General features: G+C 41.3%; 1 protein-coding gene across 2 annotated transcripts in view; it reads left to right on the top strand.

The window, feature by feature from the left end:
- The window catches only part of tns3 (tensin 3), a 32,556-nt gene extending 20,885 nt beyond the window's left edge, over positions 1 to 11,671 (top strand). For both annotated transcript variants that reach the window (XM_019262256.2, XM_010743819.3), the window contains exons 14-27: positions 2,942 to 3,099; positions 3,202 to 3,334; positions 3,460 to 3,543; positions 5,332 to 5,464; positions 5,582 to 6,138; positions 6,248 to 6,334; positions 6,422 to 6,553; positions 8,138 to 8,233; positions 8,761 to 8,838; positions 9,024 to 9,101; positions 9,361 to 9,529; positions 9,622 to 9,690; positions 9,805 to 9,834; positions 9,986 to 11,671. In XM_019262256.2, coding sequence (XP_019117801.1) covers positions 2,942 to 3,099; positions 3,202 to 3,334; positions 3,460 to 3,543; positions 5,332 to 5,464; positions 5,582 to 6,138; positions 6,248 to 6,334; positions 6,422 to 6,553; positions 8,138 to 8,233; positions 8,761 to 8,838; positions 9,024 to 9,101; positions 9,361 to 9,529; positions 9,622 to 9,690; positions 9,805 to 9,834; positions 9,986 to 10,130 — 1,949 coding nt within the window. In that variant the 3' untranslated portion in view covers positions 10,131 to 11,671. The remainder of the gene's footprint in view (positions 1 to 2,941; positions 3,100 to 3,201; positions 3,335 to 3,459; positions 3,544 to 5,331; positions 5,465 to 5,581; positions 6,139 to 6,247; positions 6,335 to 6,421; positions 6,554 to 8,137; positions 8,234 to 8,760; positions 8,839 to 9,023; positions 9,102 to 9,360; positions 9,530 to 9,621; positions 9,691 to 9,804; positions 9,835 to 9,985) is intronic.
- Positions 11,672 to 18,487: the final 6,816 nt, after the last annotated feature.

Below are 18,487 nucleotides of genomic sequence, written 5' to 3'. Positions count from 1 at the left end.
GGATGTGTGGTCGTGCAAAGAAATGTGTGACAGTCATTATGAAACCGGAGAGGTTGTTTTTGCTAGAAGAGTCAAATAAACACGTCAAAAAAAATTTATATTATTAATATGCCAGGAATATTTTAGAACCTAGTCCAGCAAAATCAGCTTCTATTCTCCTCCAACTACAGAGTTAACTTAACAAAGCACACCTTCTCTCCCCACCTGGCGTGTTTTAGTGGCAGAAATAGCAGGGTTGTTGCCAGGTTTTCAGATGTTTTCAGTATGTTTCTGAGCGAAGAGCGCCGTCCAGACTTGTCTGTATAGCTATCTGACTGCAGGATCAGTACAGTACATGGAGAGAGAGAGCAGCTGTCATCTAAACATTGTCGTCTCTCCGTGTTTGATTATAGAGATTGTATACTGAGGAATACAGATATTTACGAAATCAAAGGCCTTCCTACAGACTGCTTATTGTTGTGTGTAGACAAAGTTTCATATAGCATTGCGTAAAACACACGCACATCTTCTTTTTATTTAATGGTTAGTCATCTCTAATAGATGCTCTCCTTATTGTAGTCTCATGTTCGTCACACTCCCACCCTGTCCAGACTCTGTTCTTTTGAGTTTTTATCAATGATATGTTGCTGGAATCTTACCTGATTGTTGTTTGTTCGATTTGTTGTGCAGACAGGGGTTATGCAACGAAACAGCTTGTATTCACGCTAGATATCCGCTAAAGTTATTTCCACTTTGTTCATGTTGAAACCGATCCCAGGGCCACATTCAAGGATGCAGCCTGTGATCTTCAAACACTGCACAAGAATTCACAGAATGCTTTTCAGTAACGGCGTGCCTGCTTCTACCAACATGTCGTAGAATTCCAGAGAAACTGCAAGATTACGAAAGTTTGTTTGCGAGGGAAAAACATTTTACCAAAGAAATGTTAATGCCTATCTTTTTTCCATAGATTTTTTTCTTTTTTCCATCTAATCTGGCTCATGCTTACACGTTATCAAGTTCAGTATAATATTCATACCAGGTGCAATTTCACTCCGTGGATTTCTTTAGCTGAAAACCAGTCAGACAGAAAGCTGCCTGGTTAGCAGCGCGTGAATCACACACTCCAGCATGTACGTGCGGTTGCAGGGGGGCCACATTATGGGGAGGCCTTGAGGAATTTCCAAGGGAGGAACAAGTGAGCCCTGAGGCAATGTTTTTTCCATTTGTATCCAAAAGCATACCTGTCTGTGCAACTACATGGAAGCGTCATTCCAAGAAACAAATGCTGAAGGCTATAACTAGCTATTTGCATTGAAGGAAAAAAAAACTGTAGGAAGTAATAATGGATTGTTTTTAATGTTGTGTTTTATTAGTTTGCACTGGTTACAAGAGTCCTAGCGTGAGTAATTCAGTTGTGTTACAACATGAAGTTGGAGCAAAAGTCCATGTTAATCAGACAAGACATGTTTTTCTTACTTGTGCCCATCACGTCATTGCACCAAGCAGCTCGCTCTAAAACTCTCGGCTGTATTAAAGAGGTGAAGAAATGGGAGGCAGAGGAAGAATCTCACAGTGGGGCTGACATACAGCAACTGATGAGAGGTGATGGGGTGTGAGCTCCATCTGAGGCTAAAGTAAAGGAAAACATACAGGACAAAATTTGGCACATACCTAAATTCTTATATCTTTAATATCTTCGTGGTTTTCAGGAGGCAGTGCCATTTAGTTATATTTTAATTCTATGGGTTTATGTTTTATGACTTTGCAGTTGTTGTACATTTTATCAAACGTAATGACACAAAACCCATAAATATAATGCATTTGTAGAAAATGAACCTACTTCGCTTAATGTTGTATCGACATTCACTTGAATGAATTATTGTGGTTATATTATGATGTTAAATAAAATGAATGACCCAATCCTTTTAAAGATATGGATAAAACCTTCATTTGAAGTAATTGTAATTTTATATCAGCATTAAGTATATTTCCGGAGAATAACAGATGGGAATGTTTTGGGTGAGTCCAATGAAAGGAATACATGATACATTAAGGAACTTAATGGTCTGATACAACTGGAGACCTTATGGTATTGCCAAATCTCTACTGCCACACAATACTGTACTTATTCTCATATTGCCGCAGCCCATTCTTTAGGGTATATTAGGTTACAGAAAGTATGGCACTGAAAGTGAGTCAATGCAGAGAAAGAGTTTGTGTGATCCATGACGGTTTCCCGTTCCTCTCACAGACTATGGTGATAAATGGTGCACGCATGTATAAGCACCTGTAGATGGATGTATTAAGAAAAAACTTGTAGCGCTATGATGCACGCATTAGGAGAAACCAAGTATGCATGACACTATCTGTGTCATCCATAGACAACCTCTGACAAAGTGAGTAATGATCCCCGGCATTATCACTTCTACATCATTAGCATTCTTCAGGGCTGAGAGGTCAGAGCTCACTGGGAGGGCTCAAATTAACACCCTGGTGCTGAGTGGCAGCACTCTTCAGAGTAGTCACAACATTGACCCCACACACACTCCACACCTCCCAGCCCACCAGCCAGACCCCTAGCATTCCTCAGCTGTCCTTTCAAAACATAGCTGAAGGCATTGCCAGGGTGGTGTTTTATGGACTGACTAAATTAATATGCCATTAATCCCAAAGCTTTTAGTTTAGTAGTTCTTCAAGTAGCCAGGGCAGTTTACAGCTGTACATCAACATGTGATTGTCAGAGTACAGTAAATCTGAATTAAGATTTAGTGAATTGTTTTGCAAAGTCGACCAAAGAAGTCTTACTACTTTAACTAGAAGAAGATAGAGTATTGGAAATACTTTGTACCAAAGGTCACGGTTTGTTTTTTTAATATATACTTCGTTGAAGTCAGCGATGCCTGTCAGTCTGTTAACATTTAACGATCTGCTTGCGTCTGTCTTATCTGTGTGTATCCAGCTGTCCAGTCCAGCGAGGGCCGCGTGAGTGTCACACGGAATCTCAGTCGCCAAGGAAGTGATGTCACGGATCATCCAGGCTTCTGTAACTCAGGGTGGGGCGGGACAGAGGAGTACAGGGCCCAGCGGACGTACTCCCCATGTGTGCCACAGTCTCAGGTGTGTGTGTGTGTGTGTGTGTGTAATGTTTGCTTGCTTTTTCCCGCCTCATGTATCTATTCTGTTTGTTTGGTTACATGTATGTGTGTTTGTTTGTTCCAGCATCACATGTTGTTCAGGAGTGACAGTGCTGACTTCAGGGCCCATGGCCCAGACATGGACAGCGGGGTCGAAGCCGGTAGTGACATGACTCCACCCACTCCCGCCTTCCCCATCTCTCCACCAACACCTTATGGTCAGTACTGACAGTACTGTTTCCTGTGTCATTGTAAAGAGGTTTCTTCTCTCTCATGCATTTCATTTTGCATGTTTTTAGGATGAATTAAAAGTGCTCTGTGCTTGTCTCCTTCTCGTTTTCAGTGAAAAATATGTCGGAATTCACTCACCTGAGGCAAACGCCTTCTCCTAGCATGCAGTCTTATGGAGGCTACAGAACAGACCATGGTAGGTTCAGATCTCTGGATGCATTATTTTGAAAAAAAAAAAGAGCTGTTATCAAAATGTATCCATCTGAGGGGAGAAAGTGGTTTTTCTTTGTGAACTTAACAGCAGTGTTCAAAAATAGAAATGTCATTCCATTATGAGCTAAAAATATGGATAATTTGACCTTTTTTTTTCAGCCTATAAATGTCCTTATTGTAGGAAGTTAAACAAAACTTTTTTCCTTTTTTTTTCTTCTATTAACTTGTGTTTTTCCCCCTCGGCCAATTAAAGATAGTGAGTGACAAAAAGACACACTGAGTGGGAGGTAATTGCAAGAGTCTTCTTTCATGTCAGCCCTGTGACTGCATGTTTGGAACCACTAGCTCATTAGAACAGAGCTACTTCAGGTCCCTCTTGCTTTTACCTAATAATGGTGACATTGTTGTTTGTGGAATTTAAGCGGTTTGGAGACAGAGGAAGTAGACAAAGACGTCTCATGAATGCAGAAGCAGGGAGATTCCTAACCGGCATCTGCCCTTCATCTTCGGTTTTTGGAGAATGTCTACGTGGTCGCAGCCTGAAGAGAACACTTTTTTTTAAGACATAACAGTGTTGTTGTTTAGATTAAAACTGAGCCTCTTTTGTTTCCTTTGTATGGATGTTTTTTTTCCTCTGTGGTTTTTAGCTGAAGTGGAACACACCCCGGCTTTAAGTTTCTCAGAGGATGTACATTTATAGCACTTTGTAGCACTGTTTACATTGATGTAAATTCCAAAATCCTTTTATGTTTTTGTTGGTTACTCGATTTTCATCATGGAGCTATCGCTCAAAAATGTTAACTTTGGTTTAGCTGATATTTATGTCGGGCCCTCAAAGCCATTAAAATGAAGTTAGCTGTGTTTTATTTGGCATATTTTTGGATCAGTTTTGTCATAGAAGCACAAGATTGTACATGTCAGGAACTACCCGCATACAGACAGATAGATCATTTTCATTCTACTTTGACCTCATTTGTTTCCATAGTCATCTACAGTATTACAGAGAGTTTTAGGGCCTGGGAGCAGATCTGTGCCCCTGCTGTGCCTCTTACTACCTCAGACACCCAGGCGAGAATCGCAACATTCAGTCCCGCTACATCTCCATGGTTACTGTGGATCAGGAAGCATGACACAAAAAACTTTTCTTCCCCCATGAAAGTGTCTCTGTGTGCGCAGAGGAGAAAGCGGGACAAGAAGAAACTAGCAACTCTTTCAGCTTCACACCTCTCATTCCTAAAAGTAACCCTGAGAAAACCTGGCTGTGAAACATCAGCTGTTGATGTTTTCCTGGCCTATGATGGATTAAAATAAAGCTTTTAGATAATTATGTCAGAGTGCTTTTAATTTCGAGCTACAATGGAATCTGATTTGTTGACTTCGTTGGTTGCGGCAGGGGTAATTGGTGATTGGTTTTATATAGATTGATGGCCAGATTCAAGGCCATGTCAACAGTTTTCATTTAATTTAAACTCCTATATTGATTGTATGTTACTGGAAAGATTACAGAGCTCTTTCCGAAAGGATCTTTTCAGACCCCATGGACGTTTATTTTCTGTGTCATGCACTACCACCACTTTGCTTATTGTAAATTTTTAGGTTTGTTGGTGTAGATATTTTTTTCATTAATTTGTGTATAGCTATGTTAGCCATGTTTTTAAATTCACTTTCATTTAATTCAACATTTTAAACAGCAGCAACAAGCAGCACCCGATTGTAAATGTAATCAATAAATACATTTATATTTCCAATTTGTTTTCTTGCTCTCACACAGAGCCTCGCGGATATTCGGAGATGGTCGGTCATGTTGGAGTTGACAGTTTACCAGACTCCTCCATCAACTGCCACAGGACACTAAGTGCCACGCACTCTGCCTCTATTGTTGGGACCCTTCAGCGAACAGACAGGTACAGATCTGTCCTATCCAGAACCTTTCCAGTTGGGTCAACAGTATAAGAAACGTGGTTAAAGTTTTATAATTGAGTGGAGTCATTTTGTTAACTGTATGTATTTCTCAATTTAAGTTCATCCATGAACCAGTCCTGGCCAGAGCATCCTGTCCTGACCCGCCACTCCTCTCTGAGCAGCTACCCCTCTGCCAGACAACCACCCCAGCACTCCATGTCATTGGACTATGGCCACTCTCCTCCCCTGCACCACCCTCACATCCACCCTGCCCCAAATGCCCACAGCTCTCCTCGAAGCAGCCAACGAAGCCGCATGGCTCGCTATGCTCTCAGCCGCAGTCCCGCTCAAAGTTTTGACGAGCAGGATGACCTGGGTCTCGGCTATGGCACAGACTGTCCGAACTCCACCTCCTCTCTGCTGGGAAATGGAGGCATGGATAGGGAACTTTTGACCACCATCGATGGGCAGAATCAGTCACAGATTCCCCAGATGCAGCCCCCACTTCTACCCGAGAAGAAGAGGGCGTCGGATGGGGAGCATTCGCTGGGAACAGCGTCACCAGCCCTCAGTGGGTTTTCGAGTCCCCACAGTGGGAGCTCCCTCAGTATTCCCTTCCCCAGCGTTTTGCCTGACCTCTCAGCTCAGATGCCGGGCACAGCGTCCCCTCTGCCAGGTGAGTTACAGTCCTTTTAATGAAGTCAGCAGCCTCATTGGTGTCACATAGCTTGACAACCACACACAAATAAATCCTGTACTTTATATGGCTTATGTATGTTTTTCAGATGTGCTGGCCACCAAGCAGGTTACTGTTAAATTTGTGCAGGACACATCAAAATTCTGGTACAAACCAGATATCTCAAGGGATCAAGGTATGTTTCCACTGTCTGCTGTGGTTCCAAGATGAACTTTCACAATCAGGACTATGTTGCCTCACAATTACATTTTTCTTCATGTAGCCATTTCAGTCCTGAAAGACAAGGAGCCTGGCTGCTTCATTGTGCGGGACAGCCATTCCTTCAGAGGGGCATATGGACTGGCAATGAAGGTCGCTACACCACCTCCCTCAGTTCTCCAACAGACAAAGAAAGGTACGGTATAACAGAAGCCTTATTGTCTTAGAGATAACCGATTAAAGTAACGGTTTAATATTATGGGAAGTTTGTGTATTTGTTGCCCTTCAATGAGAGGATTGATGCCACACTTAAGACTTATCTATATACAAAATGAATGAACAACTCAAGTTTTACTCTCCCCCATCTACGACAACAACCCCTGCTGTAGTTACGTTGCTGAAATTATGTTATTTCTATGCAATACACATGATTATGGCTTTTGCCTGTTCCCAAATTCAATCTAAAAATGTGACTAATTCGATTTTCCTCTTCAGTGAACATGTTTTGCTCACTTGTTCCCAGAGCGAAGCTTTGAGGAAAGCAGAAAGTGATCCGGTCTTTGCGACAGCGACAATAATACCACTTGGAAACGCTACAGGGGGGAAAGTTGAAAAGTCACTTTAAGTTAGTCTTTCATTTCTAACAGAGAGGAGACAGAGAGTGGTCCAGTAGTGTGGACATCCTGGGAATCATACATCCCACACAAAGCCATATACAGTTACAGCCCACTGTACTCACCTTCATGCTGGAACATGAGAGTCCCTCCCTCTGTTTGTGTGTGAGAGCTCTTCACTGTGTTTCTCTCCTGGGCATCATCGCGATGAAGCCAAACAGACCCCCTTTTGCCTGATAGTCTTAGATGTACAGGTAATGTTTCACCCCCTAACAAAGGATGTGCTGGGTCCATAAGCCTACTCTGATCCCAGGGCCTTCTCCTGGGAAGCACTCTGCCCCACATAACTCTAACTGATATAGATGTAATATCCAGGGACTGGGGTCAAAACAGGCTACACGGTTGTATATTTCCTTGTGTGTTTGTCAAGCATATTCTGAAATTACGGGAAGGGGAAAGAAAACAAAATCTCTAGAGGAATCTGGCCAAACATTCTCTGGCCGTGTTTCAGCATGAAAACAAAGGCTGATCAAGTGATGCTAGATATTCAGACATCAGTTTTTCCTATTCAAAAAAGCTCCAGGGGACATTAAATCACACGCAACGTGTATCAGAAACAAGCTGCGCTATTTATGAGGTGTATTCTCTGTCAAAACCCAAACAAGGGTTTAAAGGATGCCCTTATGCCCTTCCTGTACCAGCCACCACAGCATTTAACCCTTTTATTTTATCCCCCACTCACACCTGTCCTTTTGTTTGCCTTCACCCCTTCGCAGTCCAACGGCACCTGTGGTGACATCATGACACGGTCCTTCTCCACACTTTCAGCTTAGGGCATTGTAGCTTCTTATAAATGTGAAACCCAACCCACCTTAAGGAGCAGGCCTTTCTCCAAGCCTTTGTGTCAAGACATTCCTCACATAGACTCCTCCTGCCCCCTCAGAGGCGCTTCTGTTGAATCATAATCCCATTAATCTCTTGAGAGATTGAATGTAGCGATTTAATATGTTTTATGTAACACTTCAAGGCTGGGAAATTACGTGTCGTACTGAGATAAATGCTCTGGAACTTATTTAGGTCAGAATACATCTCGGGTGTCAAGTAGGACAGTAGATCACAGACTGTTGTAAGAAATTAATCATCTCTCTTATCTCTTTCTGTACCAGGAGGCGATCTATCCAATGAATTAGTTCGACACTTCTTGATTGAGTGCACACAGAAAGGAGTGCGGTTGAAGGGTTGCCCCAATGAGCCTTATTTTGGTGAGTATGTCTCTTACTGCACAGCTGGTTGACAAGAGTGACACTTCATGGCTGTTTGGCTACACTGCACCAAAGTGAAAGATGTCATGCGCTATACTGCCCTCTATTGGTGTGTGTTGCATTGTACCACTCAGTGGCTGGTGATAATTTGGTCTGCAGACAGATGAAAGATTAATGCACCGGGTAGTTTATGCATGGCCTCCTGTGACATGTCCTTTTTTAACCAGAATTATGGTATTTTCCTCTTCTCTGACGACATGCTGCATGTTTTTATGCTTTTTTTTTAATGCACCACAACAAATCCACAGAAATCAAAAGGTGGATCATTCCATCGATCATCATTTTATCTTACTTTTGGGAAAATCTTTGCAGTATCCCTTTTTTCCCCTCTTACATATACATTGTATAATTATATATGCAAAAGTTGCAGACATTAAATGTAAACAGTGGATTACAGTATTAAAAACACTGATTTGTCAATAAAGCTTCAGGTCTAACTGATATTAATTTGATATTTTATTTTACAGGAAGCTTAACCGCGCTCGTCTGCCAACATTCAATCACTCCTTTGGCCCTGCCCTGCAAACTCATCATACCTGACCGAGGTAAACAATAAACACGCTGTCACAGACCTGATTTTGTATAGGAGGATTATGGTCAGAATAGAAAATGAACATTATTTAGTTGTGGCACAGCTCTGCTAAGCTGTCTGGACATTTATTTGTCGATGTAGCTGTTGTGGTTTCAGCTAAATAATCTTGCTGACGTTTTCTGCTTTTCTTGCTCAAAGATCCTCTTGAAGATGTTGTGGAGACTACCTCACAAACAGTCACCAACTCTGCTGCCGAGCTGCTAAAACAGGGGGCAGGTAAGATCACTTGCTGGGAATAAACATTATGACAAAGCGATGATGGCACCGTGCGTAAACACTGACAGTTCTGTGACACTTTTGGAAATGAGCGCATCCACACCTAACCACACACACACACACACACACACACACACACACTTCTCCTTGCCCTGTTATTATGGATCGTGGGACTGAGTCACCAAATGTATTTGCTCCATAGTTATTTGCACTCGGCAGATGTGATCCATGTGTAATATAAATCTGTGTGCTCCTGTAGCCTGTAATGTGTGGTACCTATGCTCCGTGGAGATGGAGTCACTAACAGGCGTCCAAGCGGTGCAGAAAGCCACCAGTATGACCCTAAACTCCAACCCTCCACCAGCCTCCACTGTAGTCCACTTCAAGGTGTCCTCCCAGGGAATCACACTCACTGACAACCAGAGGAAGTGAGTACCATGCAGGCATATTCACACCATATATATACATGTGGAGACCTTTTTCCCCCCACAATAACCACCCCCCTTTGTTTCCTTTTTAGGCTGTTCTTCAGGAGGCATTACAATGTCAATACGGTCATATTTTGTGCATTGGACCCTCAAGATAGAAAGTGAGTATTGCTGATTGAAAGTTTGAACACATGTCAGTTAAGACTTGGCATGGCTCACAGTCTTTAACAAGTCCTACAAAGTCAGTAACATTATCCCCTTTTTACTGCTCACAGGTGGAAAAAAGATGGCTGCCCTTCAGCAAAGTAAGTACATTTTCATTATTATTATTATTATTATTATTATTATCACATTGCTACAACCAGAGCAGCATTAAAGCAGTTATTTTTAAAGTGACATAGTCTGTTTGAGGCAGATGACAGCGCTGCTATTAACTAGTTTGCTCCACCTCTGCAGGATCTTTGGCTTTGTGGCGAGGAAAACTGGCACTTCCATGGACAATGTATGTCACCTGTTTGCAGAGCATGACCCTGAGCAACCAGCGAGCGCCATTGTCAACTTTGTCTCCAAGGTTATGATTGGCTCACAGAAGAGTAAGTAGGCCTTCCTCGGGCTGAGCTGATCACCTGGACAGACTTTTTTACTGAGACTAGAAACAAGAAATAAAGACTGACAAGAAAAAAAATCTAAGGACCGAAGATGGTGATGATGTGGACATTAACCCTGGATTTTAACTGGATGTTGCATATATAACGACCACTTATCAACACATTTAACGAGGCCTTCTTTTAATATAAAAATATAAATTCCCTTCTATTATGTTCTCTTTCTTTCCTGTAAAATGAACTGTAAAGTATCCAAGTAAGAAAAACACTAAATCATAAGAAATGTGTAATCATTTTGTTACTGGTTTAAAACTGTAATGTCTTATACAGTTAGATATTCATCTCAACATATTTTAAGGACATAACACACAAAACCAAGGCTGCTTTTATTTGTTTGTATGAGTTTTATGGAGAGATCGTGAAAATGTTACCTTGTTGCATGTATTTTTTTTTCTAATATTTAACCAAAACAAACTTCATTCAAGCTATTAACAGTCTGTAAAGTTGTAGCCGATGTAGAGGTACCTCTGTGCTGCACTAGTCCAGCATGCAGTATTTTGTTGTTGAGTGAAAAATGTGGAAATCGAGTGCAGAAAATATGTATAATTTGGACTATGGGAACGGCAACCTCACATACAGGTTTATCTTAATTTCATCTATGCAATGTAAAATTTTATTTTTTTAAACCATGGCCTTCTGTACATGTGCAGCATGTGGCTTCTCTGAACCTGTTCAATTACTTCCTCCTTAAGATGTATGTGAATATGACCACTTTTAAAGCTGTCTGCAACATTTTTATGAACGTGTGCGAGTGCGTGTGTTGAAATGAGAGAAACCATAGAAAATATTTTAATTAAACCCTAATATATATATATATTGACTTAACACGGTTAAAAACACATCAGTACTTTTGCGTAGAAGATAGTACAAGTGGTATTCCACTCAGCTGCCAAATTTGTACTCTGTATACCCTCTTTGGGGGCATAATAACAGCACTGCAGTGTTTCAGAATCAAAACTGTATCATTGTCCTCAATTTTGTGCATGTAATATGATTTCTTTTTTTGAATGCATAGGCTGCTATATAGAGAGGAAAATAATGCTGTAATTGCGTTGGTCTTTTACAAGAAGAAAGAAAAGCTCTCAGTGTTGGAATTGCACAAATAAATTTAGGATTTGACCTATTCTCCATTAGTCATCTGTCGGTTTGTACTTGCTCTGGGATTAAGCTGTTTATTACCCCAGTTAAGTGCTTGTTGACATCGTATATGAGATGATGACCATAAATCTTGATTCCTTTCAGCTTTTTGTGTTGGGCAGCGATTTTTATCCAGAGAGAGGGACCTACCACCACAATACAGCTCTGTCGATATTCTTCCATTGATTATGTACACATCTTGTTATCATGACCTATTATTTGACTGTACCTCATACTTTTCTCATACAATACTGTGCTTATGTGTATAACATGCTACATGTGAACAGTTTATGTGTATATTGACATCGCATTGTTTGTTGTGTTCTGTAAATAAACAAAATGAAACATTTATTTAATTTTGACTATCTATTAAAAAGTTCTACATAGGCAGCAGATTGTTGCCAGGCAACCGGTTGAGACAAATGACCTTTTGTCAGTGATTTACACTTTGTTTTTACAGATTAAACAAACAAGATACAATCATTGTCAGTAAAAAAAAAAGGTTATGTGATAATTGGTCATTTTTAGAGTGGCACTGGCGGATTTTGTTACCTCCGGACAGAGCCAGGCTAGCTTTGTCCCCCTGTTTCCAGTCTTTGTGCTAAGCTAAGTTAGCACTCTGCTGGTGGTACTAGTGTCATATTCAGCTTGCAATCAGGCAGAGTGGTATTAGTCTTCTTATTTCTAGTTAGCTAAGGTTGTAAATGTTTACTTGTTTGGTTTCACTTCAGTAGTTTTTCTTATATTTGTGTATTGAAGCTCTCTGATTACAAAATGGAACCTTCAAAGAGGTCTTGTGTATTATTTCATATAACTAACATTTTATTGTTTTTTTCCTTAAATGTTTAGTTTATTACTTTATTGAAATTGGCAACAGGTATTAAAGTTTGGTTTCTGACATTTTAGGGGAGTTTTTATAAAAGAGTTTCTAAAAGCTCTGTGTTTTGCTGCATCTATAATGCTGTGTAAAGGGTTAAGCAAACTGCTGAACCAAAAACATGATGCATAGGTCAGACCTGGTCTCAAATCTCAACCACAACAACTGGAGTATTAGTCACAGACAGGTTTCTAACTTGAGTGTCTTCCAAGAGTAGCTAATCTCTCCATACAAAAGAGGATTGGAAAAGTAAGCAGATCTTGACACTACTGCCCTGGGGTCAGTAATGAGGGGAACTCTGCTTTATTGTTATTCTAGAAAAAAGAAGAACTTCAGTTCAATTTGCAGCCAGCAGAGGACACTACCAACACAACACAGTTGAACCTGCATAAGTTGGTTTAGTGACGTGGCTTATTTTCCTCGGTTAAACTTTCTTAACTGTAGCTTAAAGGTAAAATGTAACGGTGACAGACTTAAGTGGGTCACTACTACATCTTTTAATAATGCTGACACACACACCCATCTGTGCCTTTCTTTCTCAGTGCATATGCACAGCTCCAAAATCACACACGTCCACGGTCTCATTTGTGAAGTGCAGTAAAAGAGAATTTTACCTCCACACAGGCCCGGACAAGTTGCTGTAATGGTGCTGAGAGGGAATAAAATTGCAGAGCCTAGCCAAGGAAGGAGGAAAGGTGTAATGGGGTAGACCCTCCCTCCTCCCCCCTCACTACTGTCCTTCTGCAGGTGGTGAAAGTGAAGAATTCCCGGGGAGGGCAGGAAGGAAGCGAAGGCCCAGGTGTGGTGACTGCAGAGAGCCCAGAGCCCGTCTTCCTCTGTTATTTAGTGCAGAGTGGTCTCGAAATAAAAGAAGCCGGGGAAAGTCCAAAAAAAAAACAAAAAAACAAGCAGCATTATTAGACTACAGAGGAACCTGTCAGGAGAGACAATATTTCAAACAGGTAATAACAGTGTGTGTGAGCATGAGGGAGCTATGGAGGCCTGATTCAATACTGCAATGATTCCTCATCAAACATGATTTATATGTCTTAATATTTAATATATTACCAAGCTGATTAATGACATAGGAAAAGTACTCAAAGGAAAAGCAGACAAAGAGATGCCAGAGAGTAGAGTTAGGCTTATTTTCCAACCCTTAACCTTCATATGGCGAACGCTGATGAGTCTCTGTAATATAATCACTGCTATTGTGTTGACATTCCTGACCGGAGCAAGGACCCATAACAGACACTGATTAAGCCTGTCACAGTATGCCTGTCTCAACCAATACCAGCTTTCCAATAAACTTCCCAGATTTACACCAGTCTCTTCTAGCAGGCTAAAGCCAATCAAGTTTCACTTTGCAGATAATGTGGAGGTGAAAGACCCCGTTTATCAGGCTGAGAGAGCTCATTCTCATTCCCCCGGCACCCCAGCTCGACAGCATTTTTACGGCCACTTAATTAGAGGGGCAGAGCTCATCTTTTTTTTCCTCCGAAGCAGAATAAAGGTTGGGGAGCAAAAATAGAAAGTGGGTTCTGGGATGGCTGCACAATTTGAGGCCCCTGTTTGGCTTTCAGCAGACAGTGAAGCCTCAAAACACGCTGCGAGATTAATTGCGGGCTTTCATATCGCGCCATGTAAGGTCAGGCCAGGATGATACCCAGTGCCATTAATGGATCTTTAGTTGTTGATGAGTAAAGCAATAAAGACTCTTGAAAAATGGATGGTAAAGTATTTCTGTAACATACACAGAGACGCCAAAACAGTATTTCTGTCTGACTGGGGAGTAGCAAGTTTACAGAGCTCAGCTGACACTGACAGTGGAGGGGTCTCAACAGGCCACTGGTGAGGTCACTGTACTGGAAACAATAAGCAGCAATGTTAAGTGCTGCCTTTGTGATGTGAATATGTAATTCGTGCAAAGGTGTTTGGCTTCGATTTACCCACTGGGCCCTATCAGATACACCTCACTACACTTTCGTCAATACCAACCAGCTTGCCCCACATACTGCCTGGATCAGTGGTTCTTAACCTTGTTGGAGGTACCGAACCCCACCAGTTTCATATGCTCATTCACCGAACCCTTCTTTAGTAGAAAATAAAATATGATTTTTTTTACTGGTGCACAAAATGAACCATGCATTAACATCACCTTGTTCAAATAACAAAACCAACACAGTGCATGAACTCACAACAACTTACCTCAGTGTGACTTCTGCTGTTGCCTTTGAGAGACCAGTTCAGATATGCGTGGCTTCACCTTGGCAAGTGCCAGTCTCATGTCATTTTCACAGCAAAGTCTGTTCCTTTTCTTAGTTTTTATGTCCAGCATCCTCAAAAAACGATTGCTCACAAAGATATGTTGTAACAAATGGTATAAAAAATTCCAGGGCGGAGGCTCCACCGAACCCCTGAGACTGACTCACCGAACCCCTAGGGTTCGATTGAACCCAGGTTAAGAACCACTGGCCTGGATCCTGATAGAGAATAACTGGCCTTAAAGACAAAGACAACTGAGCAGGATGAATAATAAATAATAGAAATAATAAATCTGATACTGTGTATTGATACTATAGAAATGAATTACATTAGCTGGGTGAATCTGTCAGAGGCCACTGACTGTGATAACTGTCTTTTCAGCATTAAACCACTTGTTGCAACCGCAGACCACCATCACTTCTAAAATAAACGGAGCATTGTAGGCCCTGCATCTACAAGGGATATTCCCTCCTCCACCGACTATAATTTCGTCTTTGTTTATGATGAGTAATGGTGTGTTGGTGTCCGTGAGAAAATGATACATGACCGTGCAAGAATAAATTACATGTAGTTTTCTGTTTCATTTGTGTTTAAATCATTTGATTGCAGGTCTCTGAAAAAAAGAAGAAGATAAAAGTAGCATGAATGAAGTTGTACTGTTAGAAACAGACAGTTTACATTAAAATCATGCTTATGCCATATAAATCATTTACTATGGCTCTTAAATCACAGGGCTCAGTGACAGAGTGAATGAAAGAGAGTGCGAATCAACATGTTTAGCACACGTGAGGATATGTACATACATGTGTGACTACATTCAACTACTGTATACGAGACAGAGAAATACAGACATAGGAAGTGATACTGTCTGGGGAGGGGGGGATTCGGGGCCCAAAGTGAACGGCGCCACTCTCAGCCCACTTCCGAGCACTCTGCAATCCGTCAGGCTGAGTGCTGAGAGTTCCTCTCTCTCCGTCCTCCACTTCGCTCTGGCCTAATTATAGCCTTAGACTGCCTCAGGGGCCAAGCCTCCAGAAATGGGGACCATGACAGTTCCACGAACAGACCACTCCAAAAAAATAATTAACCGACCCTGGAATTACATGAAAGATGGCCTTTGCCCTTTTTGGCTCCTTAGTTTGTCCACTGTTCAAACCACATCCAATAATCGGATAATTGTTGAAGCCTTGTGTAGGTGCCAGGCAGAATAGAATCAAAGGAAAAAAAGATGATCATATTAATCATAATAAAGACCTTTGTGTCCAATTTATCTGTGATGATGGCCTGCTCAAAAAAGCCCTCAGACAGGGGCAATTATATGAAAGATTGCCATGAGACTACAGGGGGAAAAACAATACCAGTAACCGTACTGGACTTGTCATGTGATCTGTGGCAGTCTCATTCCTAAACAGCCCCAACCCTCCCCTCTTACTCTAACACACCTACATACAATATGTATCCATACACTCTCTACTCTACTCTATCCACACACACACACACACACACACACACACACACACACACACACACACACACACACACACACAGACCCCCACTGCCACTCCAAATTCCAGCAGGTAAGAATGGGCAGAGAGTTGGTTGGTGTTTCAGAGTGAGGGGCACACACACACACACACACACACACACACACACACACACACACAAACACACACACACACATATCCTGGGTTAACCCAGACATGTTCTGCAGACCTCCAGCTGATTAAACTATGTGCTTTTCACTCTGTGAGCTTTGGCCTTTGCTGCAGATTCTTGTGCTTTTCTCTGTCACTACAGTAACCCCATCCCCTCTATGTAATACATCACAGTACATTTTAATGAAAGGAATGCTAATAAGGCGCTCTGATCATACATCAGTAATATAAACTACATTCTTTTTTTCCCTGCCTGTGATTAACTCAAGTGAAGGAGGCAATTCGTTTTTTAAAGGGAACTGTACATTCACATAAATCTGATTAAAGGACCAGTGTGTAGGATTTAGTCACATCTAGGTTTGTGGTTGCTGATTGCAACCCCTTCAACTCACCATCTCCTTCATAGCATAAGGGAGATAGTACGGTGGCTGTGTTTACTTGAACTGTTCTGGTTCACTGTAGAAACATGGCGGTGACTCCATGGAAGAGGACCCTGTAGAAAAATCTAAAGTCACAAAAACATAACAATTCTTATTTTCAGGTGATCATACACTATAATAAAAAATAAAGTCATGCATATTTTATTTCATTTCTGTCATATTCTGTAAATAGAGCCCTCTAAATCTGACACACTGGACCTTTAAAGGTCAGTTCACCAAACACACACACACACAAACATACTTTCCAAATGAACTACACATATCACATGCAATTCACACACTGGTGTTACATGTCTTAAAATAATATTTTTCAATGCTGTGACAGCCTTTAATAATTGACGTTAATGCAGGGATAGAAATACAATAAAAGCAGAATTATGAATAGAACTGCTCCAACTAATGCATAACAGCAAGATATGGTGTTTATAAGATTTAAGATGAAACTGAGAATATGGGTGACATCAAGAACCAGGCATTCCAAAGGCTTCAGTGCAATAAGCTACAGTAAGCTACAAGCACGTCTGCTGGAGCCAATGCAGACCACTCTCACAGCTTCAAGCGAGCGCATCCGATTTGTCCAAATCATCTTAAAACAGTGGAAAATTGCTCTGGATTAGGATTTGACAAGCAGTTGCAGGCTAGTGTAGCCTTTGACAGCAGGTTATGTTAAACACATGTACAGTAATATCCTGTGTGTGCAAAAGCGAATTCTTCACACTCCCTCTTTATTGAGTGGCTGCTCTGCGGGACGACATTCCTTCAGTACATTGCTCCCTGTGCCCGACGCTCTCCTCTGCTATGCTGAATATGCACAGGTGGCTGAGAGACCCCCTTCCAAAGAGCTCTGAGCGGAGGAGAGGGAGGAAAATCAGCAGGCTTTTTTTCATCTTATGAAACAAATGTTTGGCATTCCACTGAGCACTGCTCTGCTGTAGACCTGTCTGTTAACAGGCGGCAGTACGCCAGGGCTTGTTGGCAACTGATTTCACATTGGTGTCCAAGAAATTTCAAAAGCAAAAAAAAAAGGAACTGTACACCTCAACTTTTTCTGCTGTTATTCTTTTGAGGTATTTTGGACATTTTGTGCCGGTGTATTCCCTCGCTCATCTGTAACCAATTAATAGTGGAGTTAAAAAATGCTACAGATGTAATTACTCAGGAATTTTCTCACTTACATGTGTGGTATGTGTCCTTATTTTAAGGTCTGCTTTGTAGCGCTGACAAATGACTAGAACAGGCCCAACTATGTCACACATCCTAACAACAAGTTCAGAGACCACTGTTTTACTGTATGTGTGAGTAACAAGTACATGAGGTGCAGTTTTTGCACACTGAATACCATATGGACAGGTCACCTTGACTTACATTTGGCTGGCGGATTTATGCTTTGAACAAAACTGGCTGCAGACTGATAGCAGCAGGACTGAATTATATTTTTACTTTCATCTGGCCTACATGAAACCTGTTAGAATAAAATCCCATCAATTCGATCACCTTTGTCCCATTTGTAATACTCAGTCCTGCAAACAATCAAGTCCGCAACTGAGCATGGTTTAATGCTACTTATTCGCAGCCTTTTGAAGCGAGGCTCAGTGGCATACAAACACCACAAAGTAGTACTTAAGTACTTGAGCAAATGTACTTAGTTAAATTCCACTGATGGTTTTGTATCAGTTCTTACAGTCATCTGTTGCTGCACTATTGTAGCTGATTTCCAAGCTTGAAATAATCATCTTATGGATGGATTGGTCACATTTTATGCGCTTAAACCAGATAAAGGGCCACACACACACATAACTAATCTGTACACTTTTGTGTGTTTATGTATTTAGCAGCACTAAAGACATATGCAACCAAGCAAACATATAGCAGATGAGGCCATTTAAAGGACTAATGTGTAAGACTACAGACGACAACCAACT

This window comes from Larimichthys crocea, chromosome II, assembly GCF_000972845.2.
Source record: "Larimichthys crocea isolate SSNF chromosome II, L_crocea_2.0, whole genome shotgun sequence".
Classification (NCBI taxonomy): domain Eukaryota; kingdom Metazoa; phylum Chordata; class Actinopteri; family Sciaenidae; genus Larimichthys; species Larimichthys crocea.
Note: the sequence above shows the minus strand (reverse complement) of the source record. Positions and strands in the feature narration are given on the sequence as shown.